We start from the raw sequence: 22,359 nt of genomic DNA on the forward strand, positions 1-22,359 counted from the left end.
GCTCAAACCCACGAACCGTGAGATCATGACCTGAGCCGAAGTCAGACACTTAACCGACTGAGCCACCCAGGTGCCCCCAGATTCTACATTTTAGAGAAGTCTTCATCCAAAACAACTTTGAAATTCCAGCACTTAAAGAGTCTTTCCTGGTTTGCTTTGAAAATCCACTTAGAGAACACCTTGCTCATTTATCTACCACGTAGCATCAGATACTCAGAACAAATAAGGTTGGATGTTTCACTGGATATGCACAAAACATGCAGACTAAACAATGTAGTGTGAATATGACCAATCATTTCTTGATATTTATATTGTATATATGATGAAATCATATATATAATCAAAATGTAAATGTGGTTTGGGGTATCATTTTAAAAATGATACTATTATAATATACATTTCCAGTATCTTGTTTTTCTCATTGGCAGTAATTCATGGAAATTTCTCCAATTCGTTAGATACAGATGCATTCAGTCAAGAGGTTCACGATTACTCTTTTCGTGGTTATGATTTACAAGTGGATACAACATGCTTTATTCAACTTTCTCATTGATAGGCATTCTGATTGTTTGAGATGTTTTTGTTTTCATGTTTATGCATTTGTATCCGTTAGTTTGTTTCTCCAGTAGCTAAGTATGTGTGGTAGAGATGCGAACCCTGATGATCTAGGTTCTTGTGCCTCCCTGGCCATTTTACTGGCTATGTGAGGTTGAGCAAATCTTCTTTGAAACTATTTGCTAATGAAAAATTATCAGATAACAAGACTTATTTTTCCTCAGTAGTTTATGAAAGATCCAAGTGAGAAAGTCAACATAAAAGTACTTTATGAGTTTATTAATTCATGTTTCTTTTATGTTTTTAGTTTAATTTCAGGAGTTGTTCATAGGAGAAAAGGTAAATAAATATAATTAATACTTTTTCCCTTTTTGTTACAGAATGGAATGACTCCTCTAATGCACGCTGCATATAAAGGAAAACTTGATATGTGCAGATTACTTCTGCGACACGGAGCTGATGTAAATTGTCATCAGCATGAACATGGATACACAGCCCTCATGTTTGCTGCACTTTCTGGTGACGTTTTAGAATTTATTCTAATGTATCAGTATCAGTCACCTATGCAAAATTTTTATAAGTACATAGATACTTTTAAATTACATGCTTTTTTATTATAGTAATTTTAAGGTCAATTCTTACAGGAAAGGTGGGAATTGGTTCTTGAAAGGTTGTAATGTATAAAGTATGTTATATAGTTAATTTGGTGATATGTTTCTTTGCTTATTTAAATCAGCTGATTGTATGGACAATATATTTTGTGTAGAGTTAAGGAGTTGGATCATTATTCTTTCAAGTGAGTTCCATTAACGTTCTGTATCTTTGTATGTTGAAGTAATATGAAAACTTCTTTGGTCTCTTGAAAAAATAGCTGCTATGTTAGAGCTGTCTGTTTGCTTCACTGACATTTATGTCCTAAATATGCTGATCCAGTTAGAAACTTACTCTGATTTGTGAATAAAGACAATTGGGAAATATTTACAATTAATTGGAGTCATCTGTATTTGTAGGTGTTTTTGTTTTGTTTTTTTTTTGTTTTGTTTTTTTGTTTTTTTTTTTAAGAAAAGGAAGATATAATACTCTCATACCTTAAAAACAGTAATCTATATTTTTATAATCCTGGAAGAGGAAAGCATTTCTGGTGAAGGGGTGGGGATAGCTTAAATAGATAATGGGGATTAAGGAATGCCCTTGATGTGATGAAGAGTGGGTGTTGTATGGAAGTGATGAATCACCAAATTCTATACCTGAAACTAATATTGCACTGTATGTTAACTAGCTTGAATTTAAATAAAAACTTGGAGGGGAAAAAAGGAGGAAAGCCTTTCTAAGTGTGATATATAAAATATACAATATAAAAAGGACAACATTGACCAACTTGGTTATATATAATCTTAACATTTCCAAATATAGAATATACCAATGTATAAAGTACAAATGAAAAACTGAGGAAAATATTCATTATATATCTTAAAGGGTCATATTATTATGTAGCAGGAGCTCTCATAAATCATACAGAAACAAGTACTGCAATAGAAAATTGGACAGAAAATTGAATAGAGAACAAAAGACATAGAGCTGGCCCATAAGGATATAAAATATTTTCACCAATTAGCAAAGAAATGCAGTTGGGAAAATAAATGATCATTTGTCACTCACTGTATTGGCAGAGGTTAAGGAAGAGTGATCATGTCCAGCGTCAGCATAGGGACTTCTCTGCACTGTTTTGGCATATGCACATCTGCCCAACCTGCTAGAAGTCAGCCTGGCAAAATGCCTTTAAAATAGGCATAACTTTGATTCTGCAGTGTTTTCCAGGAACTGTTCCATCCTGCAGAAATTAATGGAAAATGCTGGTCACTAAGTATAGTTCATAATAGCAAAATATCTGTAATGATTACATTAGCAATAGAATGCAAATAGAATAAAAGCAAATGATAGACCGTCACCTGTTGTATCATTATTCCAGGGCCTGTGGATGTGAGGATTGGGATGGATTAGTAGTAGATATTAAGGGGAGATTTTTCATTTTATCACTCTTTGTTGTTGATATTTTTTGTTTCTTTTCACTGTATACATTATCAGTAAAAAAATACATTTTGTTAAAAAAAAAAAGTGATACTCAGTTCCATACCGTCTTTGTATTGCCTGATGTTTTTCCCCCAAAATGAGGTTAATCTCTATATGGGTTTTTGTATTATTTTACTCTTTACTCTGGTTATGATTGACATTTCAGAGAAAATGAAAATATTCACAAGATAGAAACCTAAAACTAAATGAGGAAAAAGGGTACAGATCATTTGAAGGAGGTGTTTTCAGTTGGGCATTTCCTTAATATTAACAGATACGTTCCCTTCTAACGTCAGGTAACAAAGACATCACGTGGGTAATGTTGGAAGCTGGTGCTGAGACAGATGTTGTCAACTCTGTAGGAAGAACAGCAGCTCAGATGGCAGCCTTTGTGGGTGAGTTTTTATGGCATTTTTTAATTAGGTTGTATCCAAAATGTCCTCCGTGAAGAAATAGCACTTCGCTTCTCAGAGTACAAATAGTGTCATGTTCAGTTTTAAAAAAGCAAAATGTTTACACTTTGCTGGGTTTTGTCTAACTTAATGAAACGTCCAGTGACCCTTTGGAGAAAATGAGCAAGCTATCTTGAATTTCCACCTTGTGAGATACAAAGAATAGTGGGGCCATTTTAGTTGTAGTTAAATGCTTTGATGACTGTATCTTATTTCTCTAAGGAAGTAGTTTAACCTAAAGTCAAGAACATGAACTGTGAAGTCAATAGTCCTCAATTGAAATCCTGGCCGTGCCAGTCAGTAGCAGGTTACTTAATTATTCTGACCTTTACTTTATCCATTGCAACATGGTTCCTGGTTATTGAAAGGATTAAATGAGATGTTGACTTCCGGAGCTTTATGGGTAGCACTAAATAGGTGTCATCAGTTACTGTTGCTAATAAAAATTGCAACAATGCAGTTTTTTCATAGAAAGGAGCATTAATAATAGTGTAATATATAGCTGTTTCATTTTCATCCTCATCAAGCACAAACTTTTATTGTGTTGTGCCCAGTGTTTCTTGGTATATTAATCCTGCTACTGGACATAATATGAGGGGTTTGGAAGAGAGTGGCGTGAATATTTGGTCGTTGGTGTTTTAGTCCCACTGAGTTAGCAGTTAAGGAAAGTCCAAAAATAGACAAGCAAATATATAAACCTCTGATTTATTGGGGATGCAGCAAGTGACTTTTTAGGACTGATAAGTCATTAAACAAATAATTATTGTTTGCAACCTATATACCAAGCATCACTGTAGGTGCTTTGGATACAGTGGTGAATGAAACAGAGGCTCTTCATGTGTTCAGGCAGTTGGAGGCTAATAGCAATGACAACCATTGTGAAAATATACTTCAAGGCACAGCTTAAGGGTTTCATAGAAATACATCAAATAGAGGGATCTTGTATCCTCTTCCAAGGAAGTTTTGAGAGAAATTACATTTAAGCCATGGAAATTAGTCTCGTACAGGAGGGCAATAACTGTATGTTTTGTTAAATTTTGTTACTAAATTATCTCAAAACACTAATAGTAGCTACCAGTGATTAAGTCAGATAGTCACTGAGTCAGCTCTGTGAGAGCGAATATCCTTATTTTATCTCAATTTCAGGAGGATTTAAGTATGGTCTTGCAGTACAAACTTCAGAGAAATATTTATCTCCCACAGTTAGAGTCTCCCTGGTTGCCCCCAGCTTACCACTAGGCTCATTTTGAGGGTGTCAGTACAAAGGGGAAATAAGACTCATCCAGGAAGCTTGGTTCTCATATTGTAGTTCACGTCTGCTGCTAATTCATTACAAGATCGTGGGCACATCTCTTCTCTGCGGGACTCAGTTTTCTGATCTGTGCCCTGAGGACTAGCAGTTAGATGAAATGAGGTTCTACTGAACTCCCAGTTTTCATCATGTCCACGATGTAGCAAATGAGAGCGCAGACAGAGGTTCAGTAACTTTCCTCAGGTCACAGGGCTGGAAGTGGAGAGGCCTCTTTTTTCACACGTGAATACGATGCTCTTTTACTTTCCTTTCTCTTAACACCACTAGATCCATAGAAATCTAAGGTAGAAATTGTCCCCAGTCCCATCCTAAAATAAGAGAATTGTTTGCATTCCGTTTGAACCTCACAGACGAGAATTAAACCCTTTTGGTCTACACGATATTTTCCATTACAGGTAGTCTTTTTAAAAATTCATCCACCCCCTCTTACTGCCCTTAAGCGGAATGGTTTGTATCAATATATGCACGCATGTGAATGATTTTTATCTTTTAAAAAAGATTTTTATCTTCTAAAAAAGATTTATCTTACAAATATATTTCTTATAACTTGTTTCCTTCACTTACTAGTATGCCATGGAAGTCCCTCTCATCTCACTGGATATAAATTCAGTTATTTCCACTGAATTTATGTCATATTCCATATGATTCAGACGTACCACAGTGCATTTGGCTCTCCCCTACTGATAGTTTTTAAAAATCATTTCACTACAAATGATGTAATAATGATCCTCGGTCATATATTTTTACACGACAGTGCTATAATACCTATAACACATACTCTCAGAAGTAAAAGGGCTGAGACACAGGGTATGTATTTTTAATTTCAGTGTAAGTCTAGATTGTCTTTTAAAGAAGGGCATAACAGTTCACATTCTTATTTTTTTATTAAAAAACTAAAAAAAATTTAATTATTTTTTTAAAATTTACATTTATTAATTTTTGAGAGACATAGAGTGCATTTGGGGGAGGGGCAGAGAGAGAGAAGGAGACACAGAATCCAAAGTAGACTCCAGGCTCTGAGCAAGCTGTCAGCACAGAGTGGGGCTCGAACAAACTGTGAGATCATGACCTAAGCCAAAATCAAGACTTGTACGCTTAACTGACTGAGCCACCCAGGTGCCCCATGATTCACATTCTTTTTTTTTTTTTTTTCTTTAAAGTTTGTTTATTTTTCAGACAGAGACAGAGTGCGAGCATGGGTGGGGCAGAGAGAGGGAGACACAGAATCTGAAGCCGACTCCAGGCTCAGAGCTGTCAGCCCAGAGCCTGATGCAGGGCTCGAACTCATGAACTGCAAGATCATGACCTGAGCCACAGTTGGATGCTTAACCAACTGAGCCACCCAGATGCACCCGCCCCTCCACGCGCCACACACACACAATTCACATTCTTAGGAACATCATCAGAACTGGGTGCTTTCACTTTTTTGCCAATCTGGTAGTTGAAAAGATGGTATATTGTAAATTTACATTCCCCTCATTATTCACAAAATTAAGTTATTTTCTGCTGTTGGTCATTTCTATTTCTCTTTTTTGTGGACGCTCATACTCATTATTTAACCTTTGGGTTGTCTTTTTCTTACTGTTTTGAGGAGCTTTATGTGTATTATGGTTGCTAACCCTTTTTCTATCAAGTGTATTTCAAATAGTTATATTTCCTTCTTTTGACTTTATGGGAACTTTTGCCATAGAAAATTTATTTTTAAGTAATCATAGTTTTTCTTTTATAGTTTCCGTGGTTCTTGTCTTGTCAGAAGAGTTCTTAAATATGGGTTAGTTGAGGATTCTCCTAATTGCCCTTCAATTTTATTTTTTTTTTTTTGTACTTTCAAAAGTTAATTTTTTAGATTTTATTTCCCCCTGGATATGTAGTTAATTGTGATAGCACCACTTACTAAACCACCCAGCATTTTCCCACTAAATTGTAATACCACTTTTGTGGTAAGTTAATTTCTCTTATATACTGGTATCTATTTTTGGGCCCCATATTCTCTTCTACAGGCCTGCTTGTCACTCTCTGTATCAATACCCTATTGTTTGATCACATTGACTTTAAACCGCATGTTCCCTTCAGGTCTTCCCGTTTGAATACCTTCCTCTGTCCCCCCATTTTTTTTGGTTCTTGTTGGACTTTTATTAAATAGTTATATAATTATTTTCAGAGAATTGACCACTGTATGATAAGACATGCTATTCAATCGCATGGTATGCTGATATATTGATTTTTGTGTATGTGTGCGTGTTTTAGAACTTATTTTTGGTACCTTAATAATATTCATTATATTCCCTCAGATCAGTTCTTTCTTTTAAATGAAACTCCATTCTTTTAAAATTTACTTCTAGGTAATTTGTAGTTATTGCCCATATTGTAAGGAGAATTCCCACTACCACTGACTGCCACACTGTGTCATTTCTAGCTGGTTATGGGTAATAAGGAGAAAGCCATTGATTTCTGTATTTTTCTTGTTATTCTTATTAGAGTCTCCTGGGTTTTATAGCTTTTCAATTGCATTTATTTTCTGTTTGAATTTGCTTCAGGCTTCAAAGTAAGAAGCAACAATAGTAGTGAAAATCGACATGTCTAGGTTTTTTTTCCTGTTTTTAATGGTAATATTTTTAGCTCTTCCCTTTTTATGAAATTGCTAGTGGTTTTATTGGTACAGAATCTACTAATATACTTTTTCATAAATTATAATGATTCTTGATTCCTTTTTGGTTTTTTGCCTTTGTCAATAACCTCTTTGCTGATCTCTTTATTTTCCATCTTTATTATTTCATTTTAGTAGTGTAACTACTTCTATATCTGTATGTTTATAAACCCATTTAGGTGTGCTCTGTTTTCTAACCCAGAATGAGATATTCTTTCTTTTAACAGGTATTCAGCTTATGCATATTTGTGGTTATTGATAAACTTGACTACGTACCTCCTCTTTTACCACATTTTTACACTTTGTTTTACTTGGTGGTTTTGTGTGCATGTGTGTGTGTGTGTGTGTGTGTGTGTGTGTGTGTGTGTGTGCTTAATGTGACTGGCCTGGTCATGTTAGAGTACACTTATTTCTTCTTTTATTAACTCGAAAGATCAAGAATGCTTTCCCATTCCACTAATGCTTACTTTCCTATTCACGACATTCCCAGTCAAACCCATATTTGTTGGTTATTTAAAAACAAGAACATGGGAATGCAAGCTGGTGCAGCCACTCTGGAAAACAGTATGGAGGTTCCTCAAAAAACTAAAAATAGAACTACCCTACGACCCAGCAATTTCACTACTAGGCATTTATCCACAGGATACAGGTGTGCTGTTTCGAAGGGACACATGCACCCCCCATGTTTATAGCAGCACTATCAACAATAGCGAAAGTATGGAAAGAGCCCAAATGTCCATCGACGGATGAATGGATAAAGAAGATGTGGCATATATACACACACACACACACACACACACACACACACACACACACACACAATGGAGTATTACTTGGCAATCAAAAAGAATGAAATCTTGCCATTTGAAACTATGTGGATGGAACTGAAGGGTATTATGCTAAGTGAAATTAGTCAGTCAGAGAAAGACAAAAATCATATGACTTCACTCATATGAGGACTTTAAGAGACAAAACAGATGAACAAAAGGGAAGGGAAACAAAATAATATAAAAACAGGGAGGGGGACAAAATAGAAGAGACTCATAAATATGGAGAACAAACTGAGGGTTACTGGAGGGGTTGTGGGAGGGGAGATGGGCTACATGGATAAGGGGCATTAGGGAATCTACTCCAGAAATCATTGTTGCACTCTATGCTAACTAATTTGGATGCAAATTTTAAAAAAGAAAAAAATAGAATTAAAAGAAAAGAACCAGGCAAGGAACAAAAAACAAAAAAAACAAAAAACAAGAACAAAATTCTCCTCTATGTCCCACCCCCAAGGAACTGTATTTGCCCACTTAGCAATTCGAACATGAGAAAATACTTCTAAACTCATTGATTTCTCTACATTTCTCTGTTTTGCCTTATCAGGCCTGGGACTTTCCTTTCCTCCTCCACCACTGCCACCAGCTGTGGACTTTGCTGAGGGAGTTTAGTATTTTTAGTCCCGATATGTAATTAGAGTGTCATTCAAAGTGTGTTACTTCTCTTCCAGTAATCCTCATAGTCAACTCATGCTGCCTCCACCCACTATTCAGACTAGCCATCTCTGCTATCAGGCGTTCTCCACTCCTCTCCCCTCCCCCCTAGCTCCATCTGGAGCTCTCTGTGTTCTCATTTAGGTTTGGGCTACAGGACCTTCTGGGATGGTTTGTAGGTTGAACCTGGTTTGAAACATATCATAACAGAAATTCTCTTTCTCTCTGAAACGTGAGTCATCCCTGGGTAGTTTCATGGTTCTTGTATCACTGTGCTTTTCCCTCAGTCATTTGTAGAACTTCCTTCACACTTTCCTACGTACTTATAAATGAGAATTTATTTTCCTTAGTAAACTTTCCATATATCATTCTGGAAGTATGTTTTGAAATTTCAGCCTATCCTAGAAAATAAAACATTTTACTAAGATGTGTTTAGTTGTGTGTGTGTGTGTGTGTGTGTGTGTGTGTGTGTTCTCAGTAATCCTTCCTAAGACTGACTCAGTGACCCTATTCAATCAGGAAGACTTAAGTCTAGTGATAGCAATTCTGGCCCCAGATTATACACTGCCCCCCACCCCCCTCCGCCCGCCCCCAGCATATATTTTCTGCAGTGATAGTACTGTTTTATTTGTATTTACTCAGAATTCATAAATTAAATACCAGTAAAACTAAATATTTGTTTTGGTTATAAGTATATACATCAGTCTAATATAAATTATTAGCTGATTATTTAAAATAAAATATCAAAATAATGTAAGCACTACCTAAAATGTAAAAAAGATTAATGCTGAAAATATTATTTTGTCCTTCTTACAAAGATGGAATCTTAAGAAGCCTCTCTCTTCCTGTGACTGTGTCATTGATACATAGCTGTTATTTTTAATGTACCAATATTGCCACTGCTCACAGGGACTGTCCTGACTCTATTAGTTGAGAGGCTGATGAGAACACATAGTAACAAGCTAATTCTCTATTTACCCGACTGTTTTCTCTTCAACTTTTTCTCTGTCAATTTTAAGGTTTTAAGGAGGTAATTTTAGAACTTTTTTTTTGTTTTTTTAAGTAGCAATACCCATCTTTTTATTGAAGCTGGATATAGACTGCATTTTAAGGAAGGATTGTTGTTTGTCTTCATCTTGTCTGGTTTCTTTCTGCACAGTTGTAAATTCCCACATGCGGTGACCAGTGTTAATTTTGATGCCGACATGTTCATGTCCTGCTTGTACATTTGCTTGATTGACTGTTTCTGTCTTTCCCTCCGTGAATATTGTGGTTGTAGAGATGATCATTTGCTAAACAGAGCACCTCATGTTTCTAATATATCCTATTACTGTTTGACATCCCCTCAAGGTACATATATTGGAGCTTTCTGAATAAAAGAAAGAAAGAGGGAGAGAGAGAGAAAGAAACAAACACACAAACAAACAAACAAACCCTGGTGTTTGGGTACTTAAGAACAGCACTGAATACCAAAAAGGAGATTGTGGTCACTACTAAAATTTCCCTTCAAATCAGGGACATGTTCTTCTATCATTTGTTTAATCTTTAAGTCTCGATCCATTTCTCTTTTTCTTTCTGGGACTTGTGTTATTTTTCACTACTATGTTTCTCGATCTGCCCTTCAGCTCTCATCTCTTCCATAATGATTACCATTTCCTAATTTTTCTGTTTGGAGACATTTCATCTACTTCATCTTCTGCATTACCATTTTAGTCGTCACTACTATACTGGGTTACCTGTTTGAGTTTGCGTGTTAATTTTAATTTTTTTTTTTTTTCAACGTTTATTTATTTTTGGGACAGAGAGAGACAGAGCATGAACGGGGGAGGGGCAGAGAGAGAGGGAGACACAGAATCGGAAACAGGCTCCAGGCTCTGAGCCATCAGCCCAGAGCCCGACGCGGGGCTCGAACCCACGGACCGCGAGATCGTGACCTGGCTGAAGTCGGACGCTTAACCGACTGCGCCACCCAGGCGCCCCTGTGTGTTAATTTTAAAGTTTTGAATCTTTCTGCAATCCGCGAAACTTCACATTTTGTACTCGATCTACTTGATTTGAGTGTTCTCGTTTGGTGATTAGGGGTATGGTTTGGTGCTTGTTTGGGTCAGTGGTCGTGGTTGTAAGTGCACTTCCCACGAAAGATGCCATCTGGTGGAGGCAGCACGTAGTCTTCATGTTGCTGGATCCCTGCAGGAACTTTGCTCTGTATCTCCTAGGCAGCGAGGTAAAGCTGGAGGGTTGTGGAGCAGTGAAGAGAAGGGCCACTATCTCTATACCCGTGGGCCCAGGGTCAACAAACTGGAAGATATTTTGTCCTCACTCAAGCAGACACTGCCAGGACCATGCATAAGCTGGGCAGGGGCCACCCAGACCACTCTCCTGGAGCCCTGGTGCCCTGGGCCCACTTCCCAGGACTTTCTGCTGCTGGTCCCTCCCACCTCGGCAGGCAGAGAAGAGGAAGAAGTCTCTCCTCCAGAGATCCCGGAAGAGTCTGCACCTACAGCTGTGCCCTGCGAGGTTCTGGCTGCTTGCCCAGAGTGGCCTCTTCCCCGCCCCAGAGAGTTAGTGGTGAGGGAGCCTGGGAAGGAAAGGCAACAGGAACACACATTCAGGCTACCAACTTCTCCAGGGACAGTTTTGGTTTCACAGAACCAGTTTTACGTCTAGAGATGGCTTAGAGAAGTGGCATAGGGATCTATAAGGAGCTGTAAAGTGGATTCCAGGCTGCGCCGGCAAAAGCTTTTCCTCTAATTATATTCACAAAGAGGCCGAGCTTTTCTCAAATTCAAGGGAAGGGAAGATGACAACAACAACAACAACAACAACGACAACAATAATAATCTATATAGAGTGAATTTACATTCTGTGTGAAGAAAGCCAGATGTGATTAGGGAAGAATGACCATCATTTCTGTAGGGGTGGAAGAAGAGACATTTAAATAGAATAAAAAACAAACAACTTTCAATCTTTTTTTTTTAATGTTTTATTTATTTGTTTTTGAGAGAGAGAGAGCACAAGCAGGGGAGGGATAGAGAGAGAAAGGGAGACACAGAATCTGAACCAGGCTCCAGACTCTGAGTGGTCAGCTCAGAGCCAGATGCAGGGCTTGAACTCACGAATTGCGAGATCATGCAACACCCGGTTGCCCCCAAAACAACTTTTAAAAAATATTTAGGGTCAATTATAAATTGAACTCCCCCCCCCCTTTTTTTTGTAGTCTCCATAATCTTCCTATGTACTGTGCATTGTGTCTTTATAAGGAGATTATGTCTTGACCTCACAAAACATGCTTATAAATGTTGCTCAAAACATTTTACCTCTCCTTCTCCTCTTCTACTCTCTTTTCTTGAAAATGAAAGACGTTAATACATGGTTACTTCACAAGAACGCAGCAACATACTTAATAAAAAATTGGAAAATGTCCTATTTTGAATAATAAAATAACAGATTTCCTATTTTTCTGTTAAAAGGTCAACATGATTGTGTGACTATAATCAACAATTTCTTTCCCCGAGAGAGACTGGATTATTACACGAAACCCCAGGGACTGGATAAAGAGCCAAAACTGCCTCCGAAATTGGCAGGCCCACTGCACAAAATTATTACCACGACAAATCTTCATCCTGTCAAGGTAGCATAGTGTTTTTTTATCTTCGCTTTTCATTTAAATATTGCTTCGGAGTTGAAACTGCTCTTGGTTATGTAAGATCATCTTGGTTGGGCTTTGCCGGTGTAGAGCTTGAGAGGGAGCTCTGTTGTTCAGTTGGTACAGTGAAGGAGTGTTCTTGGTTTAAACCTGAGAGTGAGGGACACAGGCTAGGGCAGGAGGAGAAGCTAGGCAAAGAGGTGGGTTCAGCTGAAGCATACTTTCCACCTCATCTCACGGCAGCTCTGGACTGTTAATGGTTCCAGAGGGACAAGGGAGTCAGGCTTTTGTATCACTCAGTTGCCGGTGCCGGAAACTTGTTCCCAGAGGGAAAGGACAGCCTCCCAGCTACTGCCAAGGACAATGGCTTCCTATGGATGAAGGCAGTTCCCTGGAGAAGGAGGCAGCTCTGAGCCCATTGCAGCCAGCACTCCCAGGAACTGAGGCTTGGTACATAGGCTGCTAAGAAGACCTCAGTGGGGCACCAACAGCATCTATTACAGTAAAGATCCTTCCAGGAAATGTTCTGAAATATAATCATGAGCACATTTTTTAAAAAAATATTTTTATTTTATTTTTTTGAGAGAGAGACAGAGTGTGAGTTGGGGAGGGGCAGAGAGAGAGGGAGACACAGAATCCCAAGCAGGCTCCAGGCTCTGAGCTGTCAGCACAGAGCCTGACACAGGGCTCAAACTTATGGACTGTGAGATCATGACCTGAGCTGAAATCGGACGCTTAACCGACTGAGCCACCCAGGCGCCTCGGTCATGACCACATATTTTAATGCAAGTAGCTGTTTGATGCCTTTAAATAATATAGTTCTTCCAGAATTAGTCAAATCACGATAGATTTTCAGACTCTTTAGAACAACCCAGAAGTTCACATGGCTTACCTGAGAAACTTCAGGAGCCATTCTGAACTACTGTCTCTAATATTTTCTTCATAGTTTACATACAGACTTTTTTATTTGTTTAAAAAATGCATTTTTAAATTTAATTTATTTTTTCATAAATCAATCCACATGAGCATAATTTTCTCAGTGAATCATTATAGAAAACTCTGTGTGTGCCACAGTGATGCTGTCCTTTTTCAAATTTCATTGATCTGTAACTTCATTCATAGTGTATAGATTTGATAGTAATTCAGAACTGTTTGGTGAGCAAGACGACAAATTGGATAAAAAATTAATAACATTAGTACAAAATGTTATTATAAATGCAGTGAATTAGATGTCCTTTAAAGTCTATTTTGGTGAATCTGTGGAACATACTGAACACCATTAAAATAAGCGGGCAGTTTGCATAAAGTAACTCTTTTAAAGACTGACACTTACTTGAAGATATAAGTTCCAAATTATATGTAATATTATTACTTTATTGATGTTTCCCTTTGCATACAGACTTTGAAGCTCAAGAAACAAACTTACAAAACATACCTGCCATCTGCCTTTCCTCTTCAATTGTTGTACTTAATATTCTGAAAGAACCCCAGGAGGTAACACTTGTGATCCTAAGTGGGCAAAAACAGAAATTCAGCCACGAGTCATGTTTGTATTTAGGTGGAGATTAAGTGGAACTTAGAATTTAACTTTTAGAAAATGCGTAGCCCTTCTGTAACGATGGGTGTTTTCCCTCCCAGCATACGCAGGCAAAGAGATAAGTCCCATGTAGGAGCTCCTCCTCGCCCGTGGCACTCTTTTTCTTTGCGGTGGTGCAGGCTAGGGTAGGAAGACAGGATTTTTCCTAGGATATAGCATTTCTCCACATGGAGAATGTGTGCGGTTTTAAAAGGCCCTCCAGCCTGAGCATTATGGGATCTTCTGGTTTAGACTGATTTGAAGAAGTTCCCTGTATTTTTCTGATTCACTGTCTTTTATATCTGTTTCTACCCCTTGAGACTGCAATAATCTCAATAAATGGGAATAATTGAGTCTGTGGAGTAATTTTTTTTTAGTGTTTATTTATTTTTGAGAGAGAGAGAGAGAGACAGAGCATGAGTGGGGATGGGGCAGAGAGAGAGGGAGACACAGAATCTGAAGCAGGCTCCAGGCTCCGAGCTGTCAGCACAGAGCTTGATGCAGGGCTTGAACTCACAAACCGTGAGATCATGACCTGAGCCGAAGTCAGACGCTTAACCGACTGAGCCACCCAGGCGCCCCTGTGGAGTAATTTTTGATATTTATATGTAACCCAGTCTCTTCGGGTTAAATGTTTTAGTAATTACTGTTCTTTAATGATCTTTATTACTTTTTCTTTTTTTTAATTTTTACTTCTTCTTCTTCTTCTTTTTTTTTTTTTGAGAAAGAGAGTGCATGCCCGTGCACACGAGCACGGGAGAGGCAGAGAGAGGGGGAGAGAGAATCTTAAGCAGGCTCCACACTGACAACGTGTGCACTCTCTCTCAAAATAATTTTTTTAAAAACTAAATAAATATAAAAGCACATATTTGAGTAAATTAGAGTAAGGGTATATTTATACAGGCAATAAATTGTAAACATGAACTGCAATAGCCTACATTATATATTTTTTAGTACATTTGGTCTTAAAAGAGATTATTCTGTAATTATAGTACCTTCCTTCAAACCACACCTTGCTTTTTGTAGCTATAAATGATCTATTCACTTGGAAACCTCCCCACCCACTTTGGATAAAAGTTGTGCAGTTGCTATTGTGGTGGCTTATTTTCATTGCTTTCCCCTTTTCAAGTCAGCAGGGGTCTTCTTGAAGCGTATTATAAAAAGGTAACTAACAGCCATTGTACAGAGTCACAGACCTTTTAAAATCACAGAGAGCCTCCTTGATACACAATTCACCCTTTCACTGTGGTGCACTTAACATAGCTGCCTGTGCGTCAAGGTTAAGTGGCTCCGGTAGCGATATGGATGTTTGTTTTCAACAGGGACTTGGAGAATTGTGCTGATGCTCAGAATACAGAGGTATACAGGAGAAAAACAGAATCACAGGAAAAATGACAACAGAATTGAGCCGAGTCTCTAAGTGGTCAGGAGACAGATGTACATAACTTTTTGAGGCCAGAATTGTTGGTTTGGTAATTTTTTTAAAAGAAAAATAAAAAGAATTCAGAATGTCACTGTATAAACATATTCTTACATTCTTTGGGAGATGAGATATATCTGGCTTTTATGCTTAATGGAATATATTTATTCCTCCTCAATAATTAATAATGAGATTTTCTTTATAATGGATTACTTTATAATGCTCAAAAGATTAAAGGAAGGAAACTAGTTCAAATAATATTTTTTTGTGTTTATAAAATGTTTCAGTAAGCTCATAGAGCTATGGTTATATGTCTTTTTTTTTTTTTTTTGAGTACAGTGGTATATATTACAAAGTAAATAAAGCCTAATATTTTCATAAAAGGAAAAAATGAATCTGGGTTCTAAGAATTTTTAAACAAGGTTATATTTATAAGTTTAAGATCCTATGTTTTGATTATAAACGCTTCATGCAAAAATATACAACAGTTTCAAGTGATTGCACTTGACAGTAGAAATACATGTAATTAACAAGCCTTCTCTGCCAAAAGTTAATTTTTGATACATGTTATTATGTAAGTTGTCAGCAAATTTACCAACCGGACTTCTCCTTATACTTATTTCATGAACTTTCTTTTATTATTGAGTGCTATATTGTAAGTAAAATATTATATTATATACCAATCTAGTAGTGTCAAAAATAAGTTCAAATCATATTTTAATTTCACAAGAACACTTAATCTATGTTAAATTTCTAATTAGGCTAGGCATGGGATTTATGTAAGTTAACAAATTATCTTCATATCTGAAGAAAAGATCTAATACATGAAATCTGCTTTCTGTGATTACCTGATATTTATATTACCCAAGATAGGTATTTAGTTGTAACACAAAGGTTAGCAAATACTGACTTTTTGCTATGTGTGTACAATTGTGCCCATGTTACACATGTGTTTGCATTACTGTTATGTCCCCACGGTTGTTTACATCTGTCCTGTGCAGACCTACTTCAGGTAATCTAGCCTATAACAAAGCCAGTAAAAAAAAAAAATAAAAAAAAAAAAACTCCTCATTACACTGATTTTGGACTTAATCTATATACATATATGAGAAGTGTGGGACTCATAATGCATCAAATTTGATAACTCTCTAGTATTCCTCCTTTTAAAGCTATTATTGCTTTGACCTATTCTCATTACCATAGAAGATTAGAAGCATATCATAAAAATTTCCACAGAGAAATGTAGTTAATTGGAAAGTAATACACTTTTTATTTTTAGACTGCTTCTTGTGAAAATCTCATTTCTTTATAATTAATAAGAATTAATGAGAATTATAGTACTCCTAACCATGAAATTCTAAAGCTCAGTAATGTTAGCTAAAAGTAGTGATTACTTGGTGATTTGATTCTGTATATAAAGGATATGTGAATATGCCACTTTTATCTTTGGTAGAAGTGCTTTTAATCGAGAATCTAAAATCTGCGTGGCATACTAACACCCTGGTTTAGCTGGATGGCAGATCACGTGATAACTTAGATATAAAGAGTTCAAGAGATGTCACGATGCTACGGTCCTCTGTATTAGTTTCATAACTTTGATCATTGGCAGTCAGCATTCTAATTTGAATTAACGTAGTAAACATATGACCCTGAGAAAGACATTATTTGGTAATTTATTGAAATCAACCCAAACTGACTGCCTAATTTGTACATGGAAAAATCTCTCATGGAATTTCTTTTTTTTTTCTTTTTTTTCTCATGGAATTTCTAAGCTCACTGTAATTTCTTCTAGATCGTGATGCTTATAAATGAGAATCCTCTACTGGCAGAAGAAACAGCTCTGAATAAATGCTACAAGGTGATGGATTTGATTTGTGAGAAATGTATGAAGCAGAGAGACATGAATGAAGTGTTGGCTATGAAAATGCACTACATCAGCTGTATCTTTCAGAAATGCATTAACTTTTTAAAAGATGGAGAGAATAAACTGGACACTCTCATCAAAAGGTACTGGTTTTTGTTTTTTTTTTTTTTTTTTTTTTTTTACCATGTCATATGTAGAACATGCTCAAATGGATAACGAATTATTATGTGAAGCCTCATTATGGATTAAAACATTAAGCAATTTAGCAGCAGTTGTTACTATTGGGCTCACATTTAGTCTGTAAGAAACGAAAGACGATGTTACGTTTAGACTGAGTGGTTATTCAGTTCTGTACTTTCTACAGTGATGCTTTTGTTATCCCCAGTTTACAGGTGAGGAATCTGAAGTTCGGAGAAGTTAAGTAGTGTGTGTAAGATGTAGAAGGTAGTCCAAGTCCAGCTTTTACGATGGGTACACCGTGCCGTAGGTTCCTGGTCCGGGTTCGTCGTGGCCCTCAGTGTACCTCTGTTACTGAATCTGCGAGATCTGTGTGTTATCCTTGTTCTCTGAACCACCAGGGATCAAATTCCCTTACAGTCACACTGAGAAAAGTGAACTGTGTCAGAAGGGTGTAACTTAATGAGAATTCTCGCTCTTTGTGCAAATAACTGGCATGGTAATGAGTAACTAGCTAATCTGATCATGGCAGTTAGTGTGTTTTATGGCAGGGGTTGCTTTTATAAATACAGCTCGGGGCCCGTAAACCTGATAAGGCCTAGCTTAGCATGCAGCTAGAAGAGCAATTTGAATTAAGTCTGTCATCACGACTTGAAGAGACAATGAAAATCTGAAGTAGGAAAGAAGAAACTACTAAAAGTTCATGGGTTTGGCTGTGAGGAAATGCTTAGGGATCAAACTCCAGTTATTTTTTTTTTTAAATATCTTACAGCTTGCTAAAAGGCCGAGCTTCTGATGGCTTTCCGGTATATCAAGAAAAGATCATAAGAGAAAGTATCCGAAAATTTCCTTACTGTGAAGCGACACTCCTCCAGCAACTGGTGCGAAGTATTGCTCCTGTTGAAATTGTAAGGCTCCTCACGATCACTTAGTTAACTCTACCAGTAAGACCTAATTACTGTATTTTGAGCAATTAAAGGCAAGTTCTCTTTAGCATTAATTTATTTATTTAATAGATAAATAATTACTATGGACAGTTTTCAGGAACAGACATGGTGATCGATTTGCCTGTTAACCTTGTTTCTGTTCATATGCCTCCCCTTCTTGATCCTCTTCTGTCATTTTTATATAACTCGTCGTTTAGTAAATAGTATTCCCCTCTGTCGGAATTGAGACGGCTGTATGGAAACTTAACATTTTAAAGACCTCTGTGAAACCTGTAAAGGTGGGTTCACACCTGTTCTGTAATACAGATACACACATGTGCACTTGCAGCTTGTGAAAAACCAGTACAAAGTCCCACGCTAGATGAAAGGAGGAACTGATTGTCTAGGTTGATGGTTTCTGGTCGTGGGGGATGTGAAGGGATGGTCACGGGGAAGCTTGTTGTATGTCTTCATAAACAATCTCAAAGTGTGTCCCAGCTTCTGAGATTCTACCTTAATGCCTCTGATTATAAATTTTCCATACTTAACAAAATTCTGTTTTTACTTCCCAGCTGTAGGAAGTAAAATTTAACTTCATTGTCTGTTTTTTTATGTATTTATTTTTTAAAGTTTATTTACTTTGAGAGAGAGACAGAGAGAGAGAGAGAGCATGAGGAGGAGAGGGGTAGAGAAAGAGGGAGTGAGAGAGAATCCCAAGCAGGCTCCTCACTGTCAGTGCTGAGCCCGATGCAGGGCTCGATCTCATGAACCGTGAAATCATGACATGAGCTGAAATCAAGAAATGGACGCTCAACCAGTTGAGCCACCCAGATGCCCCACTATCTGTTCTTTAAATTATTTATTGCCCTTTTGTTATATATTTATTTACGTATTTCATAAGACACTCCCTGGCTTCCTTATTGTGAACAGATTTCTGTTCACCATATCTGACTAGTCATGCTTTTATATATTTCAATCAAAGCCTCATCAGCCTTTGTCTACTTTGTAAGAAATTGGTCCTGACACTGGTCACATCCATGGCTTCCTCCCTCCCTCTGGCAATGTTGGTTCTCCCCCGCCTTCTCTAGTCTGTCCCATCCCTCTCAATGTGAAAAATAAGGACAAGTCAAGGTGCTTATTTATAAGGGTACCAGGTGCTCCTTTATACATTAGGAATTCATGTATTCAGAACCATGAGATAGGAAAGATCTGAAGAGACCAGATGATTTCATGAAGTTCATGCATTGATTTATCCCTGATCTCCATGATTTCATGGAGAGAATTTTTACCCTTACTTTTTAATATATGTGGTTATTTGGTATTCAGACTTTTGGAAGATTAAAGTTAGCAAATTATGAGGGTGGTTCATCAATTATGAATGTGCTTTTCTTCACATATTAAACTCCACCTAACCATTTGATAGGGTTTATTTATAGACCTGATATATCACAGTGGCTCAAAAATGGATTCCCATTTTTCAACCCAATATCCTTTAATGTTTTTTAACCTTTATTTTAATTTTTTTGAGAGAGAGAGACAGAGCACAAGCCAGGAAGGGGCAGAGAGAGGGACACACAGAATCCAAAGTAGGCTCCAAGCTCTGAGCTGTCAGCACAGAGCCTGATGAGGGGCTCGAACCTACAAACTGTGAGGTCATGACCTGAGCTGAAGTCAGATGCTTCACCAACTGAGCCACCCAGGTGCCCCTCCACCCAATATTCTTTAGCCATAGAGATTATCGTACACATGCTTATGACCTCAGGGTTGCAAGGCATCAGTTGCTGTTCCGCCAAGCTCACGTTTTTATCCCATTAAGGCAGGAAGAGGAAAGGGGTCTGTAGCTAGAAAACAAGGTCTCCCAGAAACCCACTGCCTGTGCGATGTGACCACTCTTAGGTTCACAGGTTGTCTGGGGAAATGAGTGGTTTTAGCTGATCTAAACCCTGCTGTTCTGAACAAAATTTTGCTTCTCTTAGTGAAGAAGTTGGGGGAATGGATATCAGAGAACCTTCTAGCACTGCCTGCCATGTGGTGTTTTCAACATTAACAAGTGGTAGACGACATTACACGTTCAAAGGGGAAAACGGCCAAACTAACAGGAGCCGAGAGTACTTTAAAAAAAGTCAAAGCAGACCAACGTGGGGTTCAACAATTCATTGTAGTTCTGTATCGTGTAATAATGTTAGAGTTTATGCAGTACAGTTATTAATGTTTATCCTAGTGATCTGAGTTATTGAGAAAAGGTTTATTAATAAAGATAGTGGGGCACCTGGGTGGCTCAGTCGGTTAAGGATCCAACTCTTGACTTCAGCTCAGGTCATGATCTCATGGTTCATGAGTTGGAGCCCTGCGTCAGGCTCTCCACTGACAGCACAGAGCTTGCTTGGGGTTCCTTCTGTCCCTCTCTCTCTGCTCCTCCCCACCTCAAAATAAATAAACAGACTTAAAAAATAAAGATAAGATAGTATGAAATGCATTTTACACTTGATCTTAGCCAAAAGGCCAAGAAGCGATATATGAAATGCATTTTAAAACATTTTTCTCTTTAAAAATTTTTGTTCTTCCAGAATTATATATTCTCTCTGGGAAACTATATTTATCTGGAATGCTGGTAGTTGTGAATGTCCCGCATAGCCACTGTTTACTACCTAAGGGGTTTTGTTAAACTGGCAAGTTTACAAGCCTCTGAAGCAATGCTAATCTTTTCCTGTACAACGGTAACTCTCAGGGTTGCCAGCCACGTCACCTACGGCACTTTCTGCCCACGTGGGTGCCTGGGCCCTCCTGCAGAGGTTTTCATCCCCTCTGCCTCCTGTGGCTCTTGGCTTCTTCCTGTCACAAATCCCAGCAGGAAGTTTGAGGTTTAGCTACATTTAAGAAGTGTTGAGTCCGCATTGTAACAGAGTATACTTTTAAAGAAGTTTGGCTTTTGTAATGGACAAAATATATTTTAACTTCTGGAAGACTAGCTAATGTCTCAGTTCTTCAGGCTGTATTGAGTGTTTGTTTTTAAGTTGAATATCTTTCCATGAGATGAACTCTGGTACCTAAACAAATTTGTACTTAACAAAGTGGATGACAAGGTTGTGTATAACAAGAAAGTTCCTGTCCCCCCAGCAGTGACAAGAAAGGTTCCGTGACGTTGTCTAGCTGTACCATCAATTTTTTTCTCGAGCAATAATTCACGCTAATAGCCGTGCTCTTGTAACATAGGTAAAGTCTGTGTCACGTATAGCCTTATTGACTTTGTCTCTTGTGTGCCTGCTTCTGGACAACATTGTTTATGGAGTATCATCTCCGTAGTCTTCCCATGTTGATTTGATCTGATTTGATTTGATTTATTTAAAGTTGGCAAGGTGCAGCGAGAGAGGGAGAGAAAATCCAAACAGGCTCCACTCCGTCAGCACAGAGCCCAAGGTGGGGCTCGATATCATGAACCGTGAGGTCATGACCTGAGCTGAAACCAAGAGTCAGATGGGTAACCAGCCGAGCTTCCCAGGCACCCCTCCATGGTGATTTTAAAGTGTATTTTTCTCTTCTTCATGCCTACTCTAGGGTTCTGATCCCACTGCATTCTCTGTACTTACCCAAGCCATCACTGGTCAGGTGGGTTTTGTGGATGTTGAATTTTGCACAACCTGTGGAGAAAAGGGAGCAAGTAAAAGATGTTCTGTATGCAAGATGGTAAGAATGAAGTTCTTTGAAGTTCACTGATTTGGTTTAGGTTTCATATCCGAGTTGATAAACTGAGTTTTAATATTCTAAATACAATGATTGACATTAGTTTTCTAATAGACTCTAATATGGTATAAATTCTATGCATGTAATCCTTAAAAGTAGTTCTGGGAGAAAAGTATGGGAGAAACGTAGTTCTGTGCCTTATCTTCTCTCAGACTTCCATATTGCCACAGCTTCAGTGCTGACCACCTCCAAGAAAAAGAATGCAAGAGAGTGAATACAAAAGAGATAATCCATAAGGGATTGAGGCTGGTGCAGACCTGAGAACCTAAAGTAGGACAGTTCATAGATATGCAATCTCGACTCTTCTGATGGTGGCTTAACTGCAATCTCTCCATCATGTCTTCTATGTAAAAGTACAACTCCCTTCTTACTGCCACCGATCTTTAAGCTCTCTGGACTGCATTACCCACTTCTGTCAGAATGAACTTTGAAAGGGCATATCTAATTGGGTTCTTCTCCTCACAGATACTACCTGCAAGCATTCATCTGTGC

General features: G+C 37.8%; 1 protein-coding gene and 1 pseudogene across 3 annotated transcripts in view; one reads left to right on the plus strand and one right to left on the minus strand.

Annotated features, from left to right (window-relative positions):
- ANKMY2 (ankyrin repeat and MYND domain containing 2) overlaps positions 1 to 22,359 on the plus strand; it is a 37,782-nt gene that overhangs the window by 10,791 nt on the left and 4,632 nt on the right. For 2 of the 3 annotated variants that reach the window (XM_025929517.2, XM_025929518.2), the window contains exons 3-8: positions 936 to 1,074; positions 2,922 to 3,020; positions 11,988 to 12,148; positions 16,952 to 17,166; positions 17,973 to 18,108; positions 21,682 to 21,810. In XM_025929517.2, the coding sequence (XP_025785302.1) occupies positions 936 to 1,074; positions 2,922 to 3,020; positions 11,988 to 12,148; positions 16,952 to 17,166; positions 17,973 to 18,108; positions 21,682 to 21,810 (879 nt within the window). The remainder of the gene's footprint in view (positions 1 to 935; positions 1,075 to 2,921; positions 3,021 to 11,987; positions 12,149 to 16,951; positions 17,167 to 17,972; positions 18,109 to 21,681; positions 21,811 to 22,359) is intronic. The other variant, XM_086694913.1, reaches the window with a different exon arrangement.
- LOC112867111 (U2 spliceosomal RNA) lies at positions 20,464 to 20,640 on the minus strand (annotated as a pseudogene).

Source organism: Puma concolor, chromosome A2, assembly GCF_028749965.1.
Source record: "Puma concolor isolate L17-30 chromosome A2, mPumCon1.1.hap2, whole genome shotgun sequence".
NCBI lineage: Eukaryota > Metazoa > Chordata > Mammalia > Carnivora > Felidae > Puma > Puma concolor.